Source organism: Puntigrus tetrazona, chromosome 10 (assembly GCF_018831695.1).
Source record: "Puntigrus tetrazona isolate hp1 chromosome 10, ASM1883169v1, whole genome shotgun sequence".
NCBI classification, from domain to species: Eukaryota; Metazoa; Chordata; class Actinopteri; order Cypriniformes; family Cyprinidae; genus Puntigrus; species Puntigrus tetrazona.
In genome coordinates this window covers 6237523-6259278 of record NC_056708.1, presented here as the reverse complement: position 1 = coordinate 6259278, position 21756 = coordinate 6237523, and the positions used below count along the sequence as shown (strand labels likewise).

At 36.5% G+C, this 21756-nt stretch overlaps 1 protein-coding gene across 1 annotated transcript in view; it reads left to right on the top strand.

Moving 5' to 3' along the window:
* The first annotated feature begins 11202 nt into the window (after positions 1-11202).
* Positions 11203-21756, top strand: part of gfra2b (GDNF family receptor alpha 2b) — a 44499-nt gene continuing 33945 nt past the window's right edge. The window contains exons 1-2 of the mRNA XM_043251106.1: positions 11203-12179; positions 14152-14466. Of these exons, the coding sequence (XP_043107041.1) occupies positions 12128-12179; positions 14152-14466 (367 nt within the window). The 5' untranslated portion in view covers positions 11203-12127. The remainder of the gene's footprint in view (positions 12180-14151; positions 14467-21756) is intronic.

Genomic DNA, 21756 nt, shown 5'->3' with positions numbered 1-21756 from the left:
ACAGGAATTGGAATGTGCCTGTGAATAACAGCCATGACGCATACTGGTCCGATCTTCAAAGCCGTTTCGCATCACAGCCATGATTTATACCATAAAATTCACGATGTAAAAGTGTATCTTCTCATAGCATCTTTACTGAGGTCCAGGAGTTCATTATGCGCAGGAGAGGACACTGAATAAATGTGTGTAATGACTCCTGGCGTGGTGCATCTCAGAGCTGGCATTTTTCTCTCGCGGAGAGTCCACTCCGCTCAGTCTAATAGACTGTAATGATGAAAATGTGCCTGAAGTACCCAATCAAAGTTTTACCTTTCGTGGTTTGGCTGAATATAGCAGGTGCACTACGGGTACAAGGTCATAAAATGATCGGGTTGACCCAAAACATTAATGCCGTATGCACTTTGTCTGTCGTCTTAAATGCTGTAATTAACTGCAGACTGTGTGTGTGTGTGTGTGTGTGTGTGGTTGAGAAAGCCAAGACAAAAGAAGAGAAAGGGGATTTAGATTTGGAAGACCTCATAGGTTAAAGTCTATGTTAGGTCTGACGTCATCTTTATGAGTTTTCTTTCTTTTTATTTAAACTGGGGTCTGGGGTCCTAATAGTCCACAATGGAGAACATAACAATAATTATTATTAACAACATTTTCTTTTTTTAAAAAATGTAAACAAAGTATTATTAAGATGAATAAGTAGATAAAAAAATAAATAATATGAAGTTTAAAGTCAATAGTGGCTGTAAATTGTGTGTAATAATACTAATACAAATATTTAAAAGTAATATTAAAAATAATAAAAATTTTACTGCAGTAATTTTTTAAAATGACTTGGTCAAGGAAGAAAATATTTAATTACTACAACTACTACCTATTATTATTATTTTATTATTGTTTTTATTATTTATTATTATTATTGCAGTGATTTTTCAACTTTGGATCCAGGAGAAAATAAACAAACAAATAAATAAATGAATAAAACAAATATACTACTACTACTACTACTATTCATTATTATTATTATTATTATTAAAGTCACTACCATTTAATGTAATAATAATGCTCTTTGATTGATTGAATAATTATCCACATATTTTTTCTATACTTTTTCACATATTTATGATTTCTCATGTTTAACAGTAAAAAGTCTCATTCTGCACTCAACAATGCAAGAATGGATTTTTTTTGTCCATTAAAATTCTTAATAGAATGAAAAGACTTAATATCCTTGAATAGCAAGCAGCAATTCGTGTTTACAAATCACGTCGGCTGTGAACTACAGGCTACTGCATTTGATAAGCCCTTATATGTATACTGTTTCAATAGAATACTGTATGCATCAGCACAGTAAAGAAAGTGATTTGAGGGTACCTTACGAACCTTTTGTGACCTTGCCGTGACGACACATCCTTCCTTTCACTGTCTTTCACAGTATTTTACCTACACAACTAACCTGCAGCGTGTCTCTGCTGTGGCTCATAATCAAGTGCTTATGTTTGCGTGTATTCCCAATACTGTCAGATGATCCTGCTGTGTCTGAGGAAAGAGATATTAATAGTCACTCTGTGAACACAAGAACTCCTTACCGTCTGTGAAACAGACCCAAATAAAAACTAACCTACAAGCACTCCAAAATCTTGGGCCATGGCACTTATGCAGGAGATGCAGGTCTGAATCCATCGGACATCGTGACCTGAACCCATTTTGTGCTGTTAATTCTATTAAAGAGAGAGAGAGAGAGAGAGAGAGAGAGAATATGATTCCCGTATAACCTCTGCATTATGTTGTTACAATTGATTAGTGGTTTTCATGGTGATCCTTTTACATAAAATTCCATACATCGGCCCAATAAAATACAATGTTTGTTCAAGGCATAAAGGTGAGCAGAGGACGGTCTGTGAGACAGCAGAGGACAAGCGAACCCTCAGGGCCATTCTAAAGATATTGTCAAGGCGAGTTTGAATTCATTTTTCGCTAAGAGAAATGTCCAAGGTCCTGTGTAACATGAGGACACAGCTTGTCGCGTTGACGTTTTGTGCACTCATTGCCTTATTTTCCCCTTTCTTGTTAATATGTTGTACTTATGAGTCCATCTCATGTCTCATAATCTTAAAAAAAGCTTAAATTAAAAATAAATGTTTCTTAAATCTATGACACACACGTAAGCTAGATAGATAGACAGAGAGATAGACAGATAGATAGATAGATAGATAGATAGACAGATAGACAGAGAGATAGACAGATAGATAGATAGATAGATAGATAGATAGATAGATAGATAGATAGATAGACAGATAGACAGATAGACAGAGAGATAGACAGATAGACGGATAGATAGATAGACAGATAGATAGATAGATAGATAGATAGATAGATAGATAGATAGATAGATAGATAGATAGATAGATAGATAGATAGATAGATTTTTGACTGGCTTCGTAAGAAATTAAATGAAAACCACAAAACTAAAACTAAACGAAACCATTAAAGGCCCTTTTATAATGTGACTATTCTAACAGATCTTTTAATGTAGTCCATTTCCATTACTGCGTCATTGAGTTTGCGGTTAGTGGCATAAAATGGGCAAATATTAAGTATAATTTCCAGGTGCGGAAGATTGCGCATCGGGACGAACAAAGCAATGAATATAGATTTATATACGTTACATATAAAATAGAAGGAAGAAAGAAAAAACTAATTAATTTTATCTTTTCTCACTGGGGAATGAGTTAAATTAAATTAAAGCTTAGCCGCTAAGGCAAATGTGCTGAAATGCATTTTAATTAGAACTTTTCTATCGAGTTCTATATCTTCTGAGCCACGGACCAACCCCATCATTGTACCCGGCTCATATTTCCCACAGTCCCTCGGCTCGTTTTTGTGCTCTTGCGCTGTCTAATTATATTGATGGCTAAAAAAGCTTTGGCAACAGGATTCTGAAAGAATTGCTTGAAGATATCAGACCAGCTGACAAGTGAAATAGTGCTTGCAGCAGTCATAGAAAAGAACATTTTGTGCAAGGGAAATTGCAGTTATTATAGTCCAAGTAATGCATGTCCCTAACTTAAAGACGCAGCGTTGACTGATAGGCTGCGAAGAGCAGAGTGTAGATGGAGGACTCTGGGACTCAGGGGGACGTGAACGAGCTAGAAGGGGAGATTTATAAGAATAGGTTGTGACTGGAGGCTTAGAGAGAAGAGATTGTACCGCTTTGTGTCTTTCCTGACTGAGAGAACAGGAGTTTTTGTTTTGAGTGAGTGTTTGGGTGAAGAGACCCAGTTTTAGAAGTGTTGAGGAGACAAGGTCAGGTATAAAAATACATCCCGTTTCTGAAATATCTGGGTTTGAAGGGAAATGGAAGCATCTGGAACTCTAGACATAAGTGTCGCTTTCGTTGTTGTGATGAAGCCGGAATCGAAATCACCGAAAAGGAAAGAAGTAAACACTTCTGTGAAGAACTACTGTTTATTAAAACAAAACAAAAAACAGAGAGAGTTAGGTTCGAATCCACCTTTTTAAATTTCACCTCATATGAACATTTATTTTTTAATCATAAAAAATATATATATATGTACTATGTATATATATATATATATATATATATATATATATATATATATATATATATATACTTAAAAAGTTGAAAATAGGTGTAGGGATGGCTTTCGTCACAATAGGTTGGCATCCATTTAATAATTTTCATTAAAATTCTAATTTACGCTTATTATTGCATACTGTTTTATGATGTATTATAATACTAAGGTGCAGATAATTGCCGCTATTTTCGGTTGTAGTATAAATATCAGACAATCCTGCTATTTTAACATACTCTAAATAGTATCTATAGATAGCATCACAAAAAAAAAAAATCTATTTTCACTTAGTGTAAACAGCACCTGTCTTTCCAAAAAAATAAAAAAATAGCCTCTGGCAAATACATTTTTTTGAAAATATACCTCACCCTCAGGCCACCCAATGTAGATGAGTTTGGTTCTTCTTTAGAACAGATTTGGATGATTTTTGCATAGCATCACTTGCTCACCAATGAATCCTTTGCACTGAATGTGCCGTCAGATAAAACATGTTCATTAAAAACCGCGTGCTTCTAAGAAAAAAACCATTAAGGTGTTTTAACTTAAAAGGTTATTTTACCCCAAAATGAAAATGTTGTCATTAATCACTTACCCCCATGTCGTTGCAAACCCGTAAGATCTTCAGAACACAATTTAAGATATTTTGGATGAACACCAGGTTTGTCACTGTCCTATTGGCTGCCAAGTAAATAAGAAAAGCATGAAAGACATCATCAGAATAGTCCATCTGTCATCAGCGGTTCGACCGCAACGTCATGAAGCTGCGGGAATAGTTTTGGTACAGAAAAAACAAAACAAAAATTATGACTTTTTTTAATAAAACGGCACCACAGAAAAAACATTGATGGCAGATGGAGTATCTTGACGATGTCTTTCATACTTTTTTGGACATTGACAGTGTAATACTTGGCAGTCAATGGCCATAATCCGTAATAACGCTTGCACCAGGGAAAAAGTGGATGGAAATTGCTTGTGTTTTGGATCGCTTGTAAACAGTGTTTGATCTGTGGATATTTCTCTCCTGATTCAAACAAGACGGCTTGATGTGACTTGAGTGAAGCGATGCTACATTTCTATGAAGAAACAAACTCATCTACATCTTGGACGGCCTAAGTGGATGTTCATAAAATGTTAACTTTTGATGAAACGGTTCTTTTAAAATACTCTGTAGCTTTCTCCTGCACTCTAAATTGCTGCATTTCGTGTGCCAAAGAGCTATAAACAGATTTGATGCAGGTTACCTAAGCAGAACACATAAAGCAATTAGCACATCTGCCATAAATGTTTCTTTCGGATATTATTTGACACATGATGGAGTCCCTCGTGGCATCACAAACAAAATACAGACTCTGAGATTGCCACTAATGAGGCAGCAAAGTGTCTCTCAAGACTCCGTTCGTAAGTTTGATAGCTGTGCATTAGGTGTGAATAATAAGCAATATCCCGCCATATGCTTTCCCGAAATCAGTCATATCTTCAAGAATATCGCCAGAACTTTTATTCATTGCGATCAAGGGGATTATGACAATAGACGTCGTCAGAGGAGAGGACGGGCGCTAACGGCTGAATCTTTAGCGAGAGGAGTTGTCCTTTGGGAAAGGCGATTTAAATTGGCTTAACGTTAATTAAAACAGCACAGACAGTGAGTTGGAGTTTTTTGGCACGCTCGATGTAGCAGTGCTATCGTTGGCCGTTTCTAATTAAGCAACGTATCAAGTTCAAAGGCCTTGCTGCTATTTGCACGGTAATTGTCTTTAATGTTATTGATTCGAACGTGTGAAGTTGGCTCAAACCACGCTTTACATGGTTCACTGGGATACTTGATTGGTCAGTCACGACATTCTGAAGGCACATATTTTTATACAACGCTAAAATGCATAGCTGGCTATTTCTCAGCGACCTGTTTCCTACATGCAGTATTTGCTTGCTCCTCGCGTTACTGCATAACTTAACATAACATAATTTTTCTTACGTAATATTAACATTCATTGTTCCTTTAATTACATAAACTATCAAATTAGTACAAAATTGATTTACAAAGTTAATATTAAAAATATCTAATATCACTAAATCAACCTAAAAATTATATCAGGTACAAATATGTAGCTCAGTCAGTAAATGCACATTTAAATACTGATTTTAGTTAAGCCTGCATTAACTTAAAGTATTCTGAGGCACAAAAATGCACTTTTATGAAACAAGATAGAGTCGGAATTATTATAATTATTAAATTCAGTTAAATGTATTCATTTGTAAAATTATTTATCACATATATTTATTGCAGCATTCATTTATTTGTTATGCGATATGATAACAAAAAGCTTTCAGTGTCACGTGATCCTTCAGAAATCATTCTAATACGTTAATTTGCTGCTCAATAAACATTTATCACTATCAATGTAGAAAGCAGCAATGCTGTTAAGTGCTATTTATTTATTTATTTTTGTGGAAACCACATTTATCCGCAATGGAAAAGTTCTGATTATTAATGTCACGTCGACTGAATGCGTTCTGGAAGAATAAAAGCGACGTGACCGTTTTCAACATAAATAACTATGAGAAATTAGTCTTGAGCGCCGTATCAAATGATCCTCAGCAGAAATCTGCCTTCGCGCAAAGCCTTTTCATAAGCCGGGAGCTGATTGGTTAATTTCCAGAGGACGCTTTCAGAGAGTTAGCACAGCCAAACAGTTCTGGCTTTTCCAATAAACCATCCTTGCAATCCTAGCCATGTTTTTCCTTACAATCTCGCTGCTCTGATCTTTCATCAGAACTTACTCTCAGAACGGTATGGGGCATCCCAAACTTTAATCATCTTTGACCTATAAACCTCAGCCACTACAGTGCAAAAAACTCCCCACGGAGCCGCAGAGACCTCTCTATCTCTCTCACGCACACACACACACACACACACACACACACACACACACACAAACAGCAGTTGTTCAGCAATCAATTTACCTGAAGCAGTACCGCTGAAAATTACTTAAGGAGCTCCTCTCTGCATGGCATGCCCTTCATTGCAGTGCACAAATGAGGATGCCTGTTTTTCTGACAATTTGACAGGTAAGATTGTGTTTTTCCCATTTACGACAATCACAAAACAATGACTGCTTTTACCTATAGAAGAAAAAAAGTGCAAATAATTTTGGCCTTTTTAGGATAACCGACTTCAGACTTAAAAAACAACAACTTTGTATGTATCTGCGCTGACGGATGTGATTAGTGGATGTGCTAACCGCTATGTTATGCTGCTCGGGTAAGAGGTGCGGGTTCATATGTGATTTCAGCGTGTTCTGAAAGCATTCACACACTTTCTACCTCATTTCCATCTACTTTCTGCAATTACAAATGTGAAAAAGGTCAACTACATACAAAAAGGTCTATTGTATTATATCTGATATGCAAAAATCATCTGATTGATTGTTTATTCATTTAAGCACGTAATATATTTTTAGTATGATCTTTAAAATGCCCCCTTCAGTTATCATTTTATAGTGACAACTAATATTTAAATGCAATGCTATAAAGATCATATTGATGCGTATCAATTTATGACAGATTAAAACTTACTTACTTTTACCCCAAATACTAATTAGTTGTAATTTTGCCACTATCCATTTGTCAGTAAGAATCTTTTACTCTTTTAAAACACAATCAAATTTGATCCCACTTTATATTAGGCGGCCTTAACTACTATGTAAATTTATTCGATGAGGACATCTTGTGATCTTTAAACCGATTATATATACACAAATATGTTTCGATTTTGCACAAAGGTTCAATGTAATAATAAAATTATTATTTTACATGTCAGGCTTTACGGGGTTAAAACCGTATTTGGGACATGGCCTGCAAGCTCAATCTTGAAATGCACAAAATACAATGCAAAAATTATGTAAGAATTCACAACACCGTCGAGTTGAGGCAGCAGAAAAAGAGGGAGTTGTTTCTCATTAGCAGCCCCACTGACATGTGAACAATGTGGACAGTCTCTGTGGACAGAGCGTTTTCCACTAGGAAAGTCTGTCACATCGTTTCCTTTCCCATCATCACAAACATCACTGCATCGCTGATGACAGATTAGGAGGCGGAGTGCGCTTTTTCGTCTCACTTTAAAGTCACCTTTGTCTCTGCTGATGACAAGGTCAGTGATTTCAGATTTGGAGCCTGGGCAAGGACCGTTGCTGTGTGACTGGTGGGTGATGTGTGTTGTTTAAATATGCCATTGCTTTTTCGCTGCTATTGTACGTCTCAGAGAATAACCTCGCCATGCAATCTATGGGCATGCGGTCTGAGCGAAACAAACCCACGCAGGTTCTTAAGCCTGCGGGTCAAAAGAGCACTGCACAAAATAAAGGCTCCGACAGGATGTTTTTTGCAGCGATGCCGCGGAAGAACCATTTTTTGGTTTCCTAAACAACATTTCAGCAAACAGTTCTTGAACCGTTTTGAAGAATCTATAGAGCTACAACAATTAAGGATATTTTCTGCATTTGAAAGCTTTTATAGACTTCTTTAGTTCTTCATGGAACTATCGATGCCAATGAAAGACCTTTATATTTAAGCGCCGAGGAAGAATTGATCATTTTTTTATATACAAATCATGCATTTAATATGTACACTGTATATAGTATTTTTTTGTAAAATTAAATAAAAAATAAACCGTGTAATTTATAGTGAAAAACATTTAAAGGGCGTTTTGTGTGGCGCAACCAACACATAAAAACATAGAAAGAAATGAGTAAAACAGAAAATATGAATAAAAGGACCTTGTAGACCATTGTGACTGAGCATCAAGCAAAAATATCAGAGAATTTAGTTTTTATGATGATTTTAGCTCAGGTTGTAAAATATGCGATGCATGAAAATGGTTTATGATTTATATAAATGATTGCGATTTTAAATAAATTATAATAATATATTTGTCCTTAAAAAGTATATTGACAAATTGAAATAAATCGTGTTCACTCACACATACTCAAGACGCAAGGAAAATATATTAACGCTTTTTATGTGACGGTTACACCACTTGACAATTTAACACAATTAATCGTTTGTAAAACTGCTTTAAAAGCTTTTCTAAAACAAATAAAACCAAAATACAAAACATACATCCCCAAGAACCTGGAACGCGCTTTATTTGTTTATTTTTAACTTTATCATCAGAACTCATTAAACATGGGCATTTGCATATGCAGAACTGCGATGGAATGGATCTGCCTTTCGCAGACGGCATCTGTCAGTTCACTTTCATGTGTTCACAGCCAGCTCTTGACCTTTCCAATATGGCCGTCGCACAGATGTGTGGTAATTAGAAAGAGCTGCTAATGCAGTTTCTAGGTTTTTCTATCTATGCGCACCATCAGCAGCACGGAATTTTACAGACGCTCTCCATATATAGGCCAAAACAAGAAACGGTTAGCCAAACGCAGCCAAGACGTCATTAAAATCCCGACCACTGAACTCTGAAAATCTCGAACGTAGAGTCACAGAACGACTGCAAGATGGTGGCTCACGCTATTGTGTGTGAAAATACGAAAACAGGACGCGATTATTGCATCAGATAATAGTGACCGAAACACAGTCAGTCGCTCTTTTTCAGGATAGCGGAATGATGAGACCACTGAGCGTGCCAGTTTGATCCTGTGGAGCGAATGCTGATGGGGAAGATTGAGAGACGAGCCAAAAAATATCACATGCACTTAAACGACAACAGCACAACAGCCTGCCGAGATAATGATATTCCATCCTCCTCTGCAGTAAAAAGCCTGGCTTATTTGAATACCTCCATCGGTTCTACACAGCGCATTGAGCTACTGTATATAATAAATATTGATAGGACTGGCAACATCTAACGTGCGAGACGACAAATCCGTAATCAGCATTTCGCTGTTAGAAAGCCGGAAATCCTAACGCGTTCAGCACAAAACAGTCATTTCCCATTAGAGTAAAATCATTCAAAGTGTTTCACAGACGGTTGCACCCAGGTGAAAGGAGTATGTCGGTATACGCAGCTGCCCTGTTAAGCACTGTTGGGGTAAACAGAGCAGATAGGAGGAAACGTACATTACTGATGGCTGCATTAGATAACTACATCAAAACGTCTCGGCTTTGTGCAGGATTCTGGGGGACCTTGAAGGCTTCCGCACAATGAGAAGTGAGACAATTATTTTCTTTCTCATAATGGGCTTGTCAAAGGCTGCTTTCTGCTCGCTAAGAGGGGCCCAGGATGTTGTCTTTTATGTCGGCTGTCTGTTTCCCCTCTCTGCTTTAAAAAGGCTTAGGGGAAGAATCTGCGCAATGACATGTTGACGAAGTAGCCCCCGTTTCTCTTCCCTGATGGTCGATTTGGAAAAGCAGTGCATTTGTTAAATATATCACTCCGAAATAAGAGGCGTGCATGATGACAGTGCAGATATCGAGCTTGAATGTGAAAGAGAACAGTTCTGTTTAACCTATATTTCCTTCTGAAACCACATATAATAATAAAAAAAAATAAATATATATATATATATATATATATATATATATATATATATATATATATATATATATATATATATATATATATATATATATATATATATATATATATATATATATATATATATATATATATATATATATATATATATATATATATATATATATATATATATATATATTAGTCACATTTATTGTAATAATATTAAGGAATATTCTGAATTTAAATTATGCTCTTCATTGCATTTCGGGTCGTTGGAAGCGTCTATAAAATGATAGAAAACTACCAATATTCTTTTTTAAAATATGTTATTCAATGAGGATTATCATACATTTCTCCAGAGGACACGGGAGAAGAATTAGCATATACTTGCTTGGAGTGATGATATAGTTGATTAAGCTTTTGAATTTAATGCCTCTACTTCATCTCGAACAGTTTGTTCATGACAGGCAACGGGCGTTTACAAATTTACAGATTACAAATGTATCTCTGTTTATATGCTTAATTAGCTCGACTCATTTAGAGACGCCATTATATAACCGCCACTTCCCTCATGTTCCCATTTAGACATACATACCGATTGGTCCAAACATGAGCTCGAGCTTTTAGTGATTTAGTGAGTACGAAATGAATGAAGCTTTTTGCTCGATATTGATAATAATAATAAAAAATGTTGACGAGCGACAAAAACCAAAAAAACATCTTGCATTAGAACATTTGTGGCTGTAGTAAACAGCACGATATGGGGTAAGTTGTCACAAAAAAAAAAAAAAATCAGATTTTTATGAAAATATTTATGATGATAGACAGATTTGAACCCATGAACCACTGCTCGGCTCAAAAAATATTATATTTCAGAGACAATCTGCCCAGCCCCTTTCTGCATTATACTGTCACTAATGTACTTTAACACACATTTCACACTAAGCAGCAGAAACGCATTTGGCAGCTAATCCCATTCTACTGTACACACTAATAATTCTCACTCAAATGTGGCGAATTATCGTTCATTAACTAACTCGAACATCCAAAGTTATCATTATTTTAATTACACTGCCAGCCGCTCCGACGCTGGACGAGGACGGAAAAACAAAATCCCACCAAGAGTGTCAAAAAGTCCTATTTGCGGAGCGCAAGGTCGTCTCAGACACGACTGTGCTGCGGCGCGCGCGATGCCCTTGTGCACTCAGCCAGCGCGCAGCGGTCAGATTCACGCGGTGATATGTTTTCATTGCGTCCGCTCTGACGTGAAGAGCGACAGAGCCCCGAGGGTCGGACACGTAACTTCAGTTTCGTGGGAGAAAGCATTTCCCTGCGCCAGAGAAAACAGACGATAAGTGGAACTGGAAGTGCCCTTTCCCTGTTTGTTTTCTTTTCCCATCACCGACTCGGAAAAACTACGGCAGTTCCGAAGCCACAGGCACGCTGGCGGACACATAAGGATTTTCTGATGAAAGTCAAGGTTGTCCGGCTTAAAGTCGAGGTTATCCAGCGAGGAAGATTTATTGCTTCTCGCAGGAGTTCCGGAGAGATTTTTTTTGTAGTTCACGCGAACAGTCAACTTCTGTTTGAAAGAGCTTAAATATGCGTTTATACGAGAGATTAATAACCGGTGATGATATGAAAGACGAAAACGGCGTTCTGAGTTTAGTGATTGGTAACGTAACGGCTCTGAAATTAAAAAATTAAACGCCTAACGTTCGCGTATTCGAATATCGAGCCAATTCAGAAGCGCGGGCTAAAACGCGGGCTCGTGCCGCCTTTTTGGTTTCAAACGTGAGGAATGCTTCGCTGCTCTCGTGGAAAGGATATGTTGGACAGTTTCATCAAATAAACGTCTATTAGTCTTTTTATTTTTTTACTAACTTCTCCAAAGTCCCAGAAGGAGATACCCCAAGCGCTGGAATTGTACGGTTTGAACTATTTCCGACGCTATTTGACCGGCTGTTGGAAATGAACCTGAGGGGTGAAAAAGACGTCCGTTAAATATCCGTTGGATTTGTTGGCGAACATCACCCGATTCTGGGATCGTAACGGCTCGCTCGGAGTTCGAATGGGATCTATCATGATTTTACTTAATATTCTGAGCGTCTTGTTTTTATTGGGTAAGTGATGAATCGAGCGTTTCATAAATGATGCCAGAGACAAAAAAAAAAAGTAATAATCCACGAGGATGAAAGAGTGATGAGAACCCACGCGGACAATCATTTATCGTATTGAGAGACGTGTGTTTTAACTGCCTGTCTAAAACATGTGAGGGTCGAATATGCAGTTTAAAGAAAGGACTCGCTCTTTCGTACTGACAACATTTCATACTTCAATAGACTCATCTCTCAGTCAGAGAAGAGATTAAACACGCTGTGTAGTATTACGGAAGCTGGGTTCAAGTTGCGATGCGGTGCTTGTTAGTATACGTTATTAACCTCTGTTTCTCAACTAGAAGAAGATTGCTTGTTATGTAGTAGAACTTCAGAGCATCGTTACGTGAGCTATCAGATTTGAACGTGTTGAGACGAATTTCTAAACGTAATCGAGAAATGTAGTGTAAATGTTGTTATATACACACAAACACACACACGCATGCATGCATACATATATATATATATATATATATATATATATATATATATATATATATATATATATACACACACACACACACACACACACACACAATCTTTTCGAGACGCACAATAAATAAATAAATAAAGTAAAAATGTAATTTTGACTTGGGTAGTAAAAAAGAATAACAATACAAACGCAGTGCAACATAAATTTGCTGATTTGTTTATTTTGATTTATGAGGACTGGGGTACATGCGTGCAAAGTAGGCCTACGTAAATACTTTCCCAAAATTCAAGAGAAACCAGAAATTGCGTTCTTCTCGGTAACCATAGCAACAATACGCGGCTCCTGCGCTTTCGGTTTGAACCGGTGTCCTGTCAAACGCCGCACCAGCGAAATATAAACACGCAAATAATCGCAGATGATTCGATTAAAGGACCACATTTCAGACATCACCAAAATAGCGTTTCAAATTGTAAAAGACAGCTTTGACGATAAGGCCACGAGAAGAACCTCAACAGATTGCACTCATTAAGTATCATTAGTTGCAATTGGTTACTTACGCTTAAAATAGCCCTAAATAAATTTATGCCTTGCTGTTGGTCGTGTAGCTAAATTTAGGCCTAGCATTTGGGATGCTCAGAAAGTTGTACATTATCTAAGTGCGTAACTATTATTTATTAAGCGTCCCTTTGTAGCGTCAGAAAGCAAGACTCTAGTTAATTAAAGAACGTTATACGTGATAATTACATAATGACACTATTGGGAATCATTCTATGGAGATTTAGTACTACTTAAGCACTTATTAACGTTCTGTTTAGTGTTTTGGGAAATTTCGCCCAGGTTATTTGAATCCAGAACCACTGAGAGGAGCTGTCCATGGTTCTGAAAACACAGGCTTATATAATAAAAATATAATATAAACTCTTACAGAGGTTACAAAGTTGTACCTTTGGTTTTACCATTCTTGTATATTCACATTTTAAACGTTTGAAAAAATTTCTTTGATGTGTTTGATATGACAGTAATGTTGTGTAATTCAATTCACTGCCATCTGATGCAATCCCTTGCCCCACCGACAGGAGTCGCTATTATTAGGGTTTAATACTTTCTGTTGTATCACTGTGGGAATAAATGGTACCACTTGGGTCTTTACAAAATACACACACATATATATATATATATATATATATATATATATATATATATATATACATATACATATATATACACATATATATATATATATATATATATATATATATATATATATATATATATATATACACATATATATATATATACATATATATATATATATATATATATATATATATATATATATATATATATATATATATATATATACATATATATATATATATATATATATACTTTTTTTTTTTCTTTGGGGGGCAGGGCTTTGGCTTTAGTTCTTTTTTTAAATTAAGTTTTATTAAAAACAAAACTTCATTTGCACTCTTTCTGATGATGCCCATGCCCTTCTCACAGATGAGGTGGTACTTTCCATGGCCAGCCATTCTGCCTTGTCAGGGCTGGGAACTCATGGTTGGAGAGCCCCCATGGACTGCCTGAGGGCCAGTGAGGTGTGCAACCAAAACTCACAGTGCAGCTCACGCTTCCGCATCATGCGCCAGTGCTTGGTAGGTCGTGACAGGACTACCATGCTGGCCAACAGGGAGTGTCAGGCCGCCCTTGAGGTGCTGCAGGACAGCCCCCTGTATGACTGCCGCTGCAAGAGGGGCATGAAGAGGGAGCTCCAATGTCTGCAGAGCTACTGGAGTATTCATATGGGTCTCAATGAAGGTAAGGCTGTGTTTTTGATCTTAAATTGCTTTTATGGCCCATCCTATATGCAAGCCATTTTTGAATGGTGATTTTTGTGAAAAAGCATAAAAACTGTAGAATAGTTTTTTTTAGGAATCTTGCGCAGCCCCAACCAATTGCTTGCCATGTGGTTTGAGTATGGGACGGGTTTGGTGAACAATGTGGCACACTTTGCCTATAAAGTGACTGTTTATGCAAAAATGAGCAATTGGTACATCATGAATACACGGGTTGCCAGATTGAGGACACGCAAAAGGAACAAGCACAATTAACCAAGAATGATGAGTTGTTTTATCGTTACTGTAATGTGTTTCTGGTCACATTCTACAGTTTCTGACAGTTCGTTTTCTGGATTACATGGATGCAATAATGCTGTGTTTTTCGACTAACTGGCAACCCACAGTGTTGAAATACTATTGGGTAAATTGACAGTGGGCCGAAATAGGGCTGAATATTGTTAAAAAAATGTCAATATCGATACCAATGCCTTGAGATACCAATGCCTTCCTGAACAATACCTTTTTCGGTACCCATTTTAACAAGATTAAATTATCTCCAAAAACATTTTTCTTAGCTTGTTAACATTTATATAGATGCAAAGTCACTGCACAAGGAGCAAAATATAGATATAAAACAAAACAATCTGTGTAAATAGTTTTAATAAAGTTGAATAGTTTTCAGTTCAAACATCTGTTATGCTACACTAGTGCGTGCTAGTTTTAAAATGCATATAGCTCAGACAGAATCATAATTTCTATTAATTTTCACAGATTTACTGATGAACATAAGCAGATTCAAAATGTCTGCCTGCATTTTCTCTTCCATAATATTTTTCAGCAACTTACACGACCAAAACACACATTAGACTGCAATCGGAAGTTTAACAAACACTTTGGTGGTTTGAAGTAAGCTTTGAGTAAATGCAGAATATAAATCCTATTTATTGTCTTATGTAGCATAAAGTTACAGTGCGCATGAATGGTCACGTAACATACATTTTAGGTTTGTGCAGACTGCTCTGTACATGTTTGTATGGCTTGTGGATGCCAATCTGCATTGCATAATTTGCAGTAAAACACACCGGCTAGTGCTACAGGCTTATTGGCTCAATTGATGAGATTAATTAATATCGAAATTCGGTACTGAACGTTTTTTTCGATAATACAGAGACAATTCAGTCTGTAACTTAAAAGTATCGAATTCGATACCCAGCCAGAGCAAAACAAAAGCAGACATTTCGACACTGAATGCATATTTCAAAGTAGCATATAAAAAAAGTTACAATAAAAAAGGAAATAAAACTAAATTTAACAGTGATAGTCAAAAAAAAAAATACAGAAAATTTTATTACAAATATAATCCAAATTGAAAGACAAAAATATAATTCAAAATGTTTATCTACGATAGTATAAAATATGTCACACAAAATATGATATTTTGGGGGGGAAAAATTGTACATATAATAAAAATCTGGATTTCACTGATGTGCACGTATGGACATTTTTCTAAATCTCTTGTGTGTTCTGCAGAAGAAAGTTAGCCGTGACGAGTCATTCCCACAATATTTCTTCCTTCATTTTTTAATTAAGTCACGGTCACAAATTAAGAATTCATTTCCTTTAGTATTATAATTCTTTAAATTAAAACAAGGCTATGGAGTAATAAAACAAGTGAACAAGTTCTTAATTTGTGGGCTCAAATTTGTCTTAATTTCATATACGGGGCTCTGCAGAAATGACATGCTATTTAATTCCGTGCGGACTGTTCCTTTCAGTGATATTTAAAACCACTATGCATCAAAATGGTCTTGATAGAACCTTGGAAACAAATGGCTGCGAGTTGCTTTTCCAAGTGCTGCGTAATAGATGATTTGTCTTTTACTCGACGCAACGAGATCTGTAGCGTAGATTTAGGGAGGCGATGACAATTAACCAGATTGCAAAGAAAGTCAACGCATACCTGCTCTCTTTACAGTCAGTCCATTACAGAAGCGTTCAGACTTCTGAAATGGCAGTTAGCATTTGCCTTTGGGAGTGTAGGGGAATCATTATAGGATTTAAGCAGTGCAAATCGGCCTGAATTATAACCCATCTGCTTTGGCAGTTGCTGCGGGAGCCACAACAAATAGGGTCCTATTGATGCGAGTAATCAGAGAGCCTTTTAAAGCAACTGCCCCTCTCAAGTCTGGCATTTCAATGAGGCATTGTGGACTGCTGGGCCTGCTTACTGCCTGCTGAGGTAAGGGGAAAAAATAAAAATCACACAGCTTCCTTTCATCAGAAGCTGCGTACAAACAGATTAGGTACAGCAGAAAGTTAATGCCATGCAAATGTGCCACATTCCAACCCTCACGTTAGAAGAAACCGAGAATAATAAGTGACGCAACAGAGATGTTGGCACAGATGAAGTTGTACATACAAAGCATTAACAATTAGAAGAAGAAAAAAAAAACTTGTTCAGGGCTTCCAGAAGTTGAACTTTGTCTTCAGTTCCCAAACAAACAATTTTTCCTTTGAGCGATTCTCTATTGAAAACGGTTGGACCCAGTTTTGTGTCCTACTTTGGACAGCTCCAGTCCTCATTATGATGTTTTTTTTCCTTGCGACTTTGCTCTTCAAATCCACTACAGCCATTTCACTGGCTTCAGAAAAATACAGGTTGCTCTCAAGCGACTGTGAGGGACCACGCAGCAATGATTGCACCTCGACAGACCTCTATCAAATCCACCGACGCTACACAATTGGCCCAACGAACACACTCAATAATCAGCCAAACTAAGAGCGGCCCCATCAACGGTTCATCTTTCTGCCATTCAGTTTGAATGAAATGGATTTTCTATTTCTAAAGAAACAGGCCCCTATAAAACAAAACAGAACAGGTCAAATCTTGGTCGAACTGAGTTAGGATGTAAAAAAAAAAAAAAAGAGAGAGAGAAACACGGGAACGGCATTGGAGTGAGAAGCCGCTAAAGTTGCCGCAAGCTCAGAGGTTTGAGGTTTTGCCAAAGCAAGCAGGAAGCCCGAGTTGTCCCTCGTCGCAGTGCTAAAACGACTCAGCGCTCTGTTGGAGCATAACCCTTTCGCCTCGATCGCTCCCTCTTGCCGAGTCCAAGCCCTCTCGGTGTGGGCAATATTCATTCTGATCCGTAACACAGACAGGCATGTTGTGGCATTCAGAAAATCACCGACAGACACTGCCAGCTAGGATGCCTGGGACGTCTGCTCCAGATTTAGAAACGCAAGCCTGGTTGTGCTTTGCAATTTACATGAATCTCTCCGTCTCCACTAAAGCCTCCTGTTGACCGGGATTTACAAACCTACTGGATTTGTGAGGCCAAACGTCGGGTGCTGAAAGCAGAACCATTAAAAGGAATAGCTCACACATTCACAATCGGCCATCCCAGATGTAGAGGAGTTTGTTTCTTCGGGAACACATTTGGACAAATGCTACATTATTTTCTTAACTATGGATCCACTGCAGTAAATGGGTGCCGTCAGAATGAGCTTCTCAATAATACATCACAATAATACACGCGTGTTCTTAACCATAACCATAATAGCGCTTGCGGTAGGGGGAAAAAAATGTCTTGTCTGAATCAGGAGAGAAATATGCACAGATCGAGCACTGCTTATTAAACAGTTATAAACAAACATATCTGTGTATTATTACTGACTGGAAGCACCATGGATTTATTTCATACAAACGTGCAGGTTTTTGTTTCTTCAAACGCTAATTGATGGACTAGAGTGATGTGGATTATTGTGATCAGCTTTTTGGACTCTCATTGTGACGGCACCCGTTAACCGCAGAGCATTCATTGGTGATGCAAAGTTTCTCAAAATCGGTTCCCATGAGGAAACAAACAAGAGAGGAGAGTGATTTTCGGCTATCTGTTGTGAGTATCCCTTTAAGAAAGAAGCTGAAAACAGGTTAAGTGAGCTATGGTGTCATGGTGACCCTAAGACAAACATTTTTTAATTTGTTATTGCAGATAACAAACTAAATATTTGCTATTTGTATTTGCTACAGCACGTTTTAGCTGGATGGCTTGTTTGCACTGTCAATAGAGGAACACTAATGAATGCATTAATAAGAAACATTTAAGTGATTATATCTAAGCATAATGATTAGTTTGTGCTAATGGAAAGATAATGGTTGTTATAATTATTGAAAATTATTTGATAATTAAGATTTTTTTATAATTTGATTTTAAATGGGAAAAACACTACACTTCTGCACTGCACTTTTTATTAAAAATCTGTGAAATGTTATTTGTATTTTTTACTGTCTCACGAAACAATTACTTCTGCTGGTATAACATAAAAATAATAAATGATTATTTAAACAGTTCATCGTGATATTACCACATTAAACAGGATATATTTATATGGTATTTGTATATGTACATAATGTATTTAAATCTAGATAATTTTGGGGTGCAGTATTTTTTTTTCTTTAAAAGTACTTTGCAGCAAGGAGGAATAAATGAATATTCATAAAAGAATCCTGAAAAATGTATCATATTTCCACAAAATGTTAAGCAGCACAAACCCCTTTAAACATAATAGTAATTGTTTATTGAGCAGCAAAGCAGTATATTAGAATGATTTCCGAAGGCTTATATGATACTGAAGACTGGAGTAATGATGCTGAAAATTAATTTTTCCATCACAAAAATAAATTACATTCCAAAACGTGGCTGGTCTCATGAAAACGTATAAATAGTACGCCAACTGAAACCTAAAACTTGTGGTATTGATATGCAAAAATTGACTTTGGCATGTATATAACGCATGCGTTATGCGTTTTAAATTTCATCAAATACACGCAGCCTCTGTGAGCATAAAACCTCCTCGATGACATATTTTTCACCCTAAACTTTGGCGTGTGTTTATTGAACCCAACAAGCATAAAATGTACAAACGGAACGTTACAGTTTCCAGCAGAAGAAGAACGGCGTGTAAAACGGATCTAGAGCACACTAAACCTAGTGATTTCCCTCTGCCGCTTCATTTTGACAATTTAAATAGCGCATTTTTGCTGGCATGTAGTTTTTCTGTATCTCTGTCATTGAACACTGGGGGCAATTATGTAATTACAGTCAAATCTGCAGCCTATGACCTTAGCCTGAGCCTATGCAAATTTGTATCATAGCCGTCCATGTTAATTAGAACATTATACTAGAGTTAAAATAAGGAGGATTTAGATGTTAAATAAAGCAACTGAGAATGTGACATAACTAGCCCCGTGACTACTTCTGTAATGCAAAACTCTTCTTTTGAAATGACAAGCACACGAGCAGACTGTTGCCATTAAAATGCGTAAAATGAAAAGAAAACGCAATTAAACAAAATCTTTTATAGCTCAGAAATACAGCGCTTTTTGATCTAAAACTCAATGATCTGACATAGAAAAAAATACTACAAATTTTACGCTGTTATTTAATGGACAGCATCTATGATCCAATGAAATCCTGGCTAAATGTTAACTAAATGCGCTCTGCAATCATAAGTAATTCAGTACATAATTATATTAATAGTCAAATTATTGATATTTTGCTCTAATTTTAGCAAAATTTAAGTCCATCACAGCAGTCAATGAGTCAGAAAATATGTAAAACAACAAGCCATCATTATGAATTTACCAGCTTTACTTATGCTGATTCGGTACTAATTACATTCCTACAGCTTATCAGAAGATTAGCATTAACCAAGCGACGTTTTATGAGCTAAATTGATTGAAGATAATTAGCAAAGTACACCAGATAGTCCAGGATTTCACCGCAATGGAGGTGCAGGTTTTAAACAGCATGCTTAATCAAATATCAGCGTAGTCCACCCTTTCTCAAAGCTTTAATTAAACAAGCATGTAGATAGGAGGATGGGAAAAGGGCAGAATTCATTAGCTATTGTGCACCTGACAAATTGTGAGGCAAAACTGGGCCCTCCGCTGCCAAGTCATTTGGTATTTGTGGATTAATGAATCTGCTTAGACTCCACAACAGATTTACTTTGTTCCGTCGAGGCAATGTATCAAGCAGTTGTTCTTTGTTTGCTAATTGCATCCTTTGATTCCCACCAGGCACAACATGGGGGAAACGTAAGCCCTACCTCCTCCTGAAAATAAGATAATAACTGTCTCCAGACTCTGAGATATTTTCATAATAAATCTTACCATAACGAACCATTTCTCATCGAGCCCTACCTCCAGCATATTTTTGCCTTGAATATTCAATTACTCAACCCCATGCAAAATTAAATGTGCAAAATTAAATCTCTTTAAATGGCATTTAGGTCAATTGCTGTGACCCTCATTACTTTATTAATCCATGGGGACTAAGACAACAAGACATTGTTTACCTAATAATTTTTTTTCCAGCATACTTTTTACATGTAGATTGTATGTATTTATCTTTTACAAGAAAATCTAGGTACATTGTATTTATATATATATATATATATATATACATATATATATATATATATATATATGTATATTTGTATAAATATTATATATATATAATATTTGTATAAATATTTATAATTGTTTATATGCTATTGTAAAATTTTTAAATATTAATTTTTACTGTATCTGTGTGCTTGTGTTATACTGGTTTTTGTGGTTTACAGGGACAAAGATAGCAAAAACAGAATGTAGATAGAGACAGAATGTTAATACTGTAGTTATCCAAACATACTAAAAAAAATGAACACTTTTAAAAACGAGTTCACTTCAACATTACAAGCTGTCCCTTACATAATTTGTTCAAGCAGGGAATTTGTGTGGTCTAATTGATTTTTAAAAGAAAGCAATTTCAAAAGCATCCCCTAAAGTCTCTTTTTGAACAGCGTTGTTGTTGTTCTGATTACTGCTGACTGGTTTGGTTCATATCTGGGGGTGGCGAGAGAAAAGAAACGCAGTGACAGAGCCATGTTCAGCTAGACCGAACCAGTTCTGTTAGTGATAATAATAGATCAGGCTCATATAAACGCTTAACCCTTTCAGTGGGGAGTTTAAAATATTCTAGCAGACCCCCCCAAGGATTTTTTTACACGACCGTTATTTTAGAAAATTTCCCCTTACTGTTTCCATGGCGACGTACCACGCCTGTCACATGACACACCGCGACCCCAAAAACAATGATAGATGGATCGCTTTTATTTCGTTTTACTTTATTTAAAATATTCACAAACTTCCTTCCCATGCCATAACACAATATTCCGATTCGGAAAAATGTGTTTTGTCTTTTGAACACCTTTATTAACCATC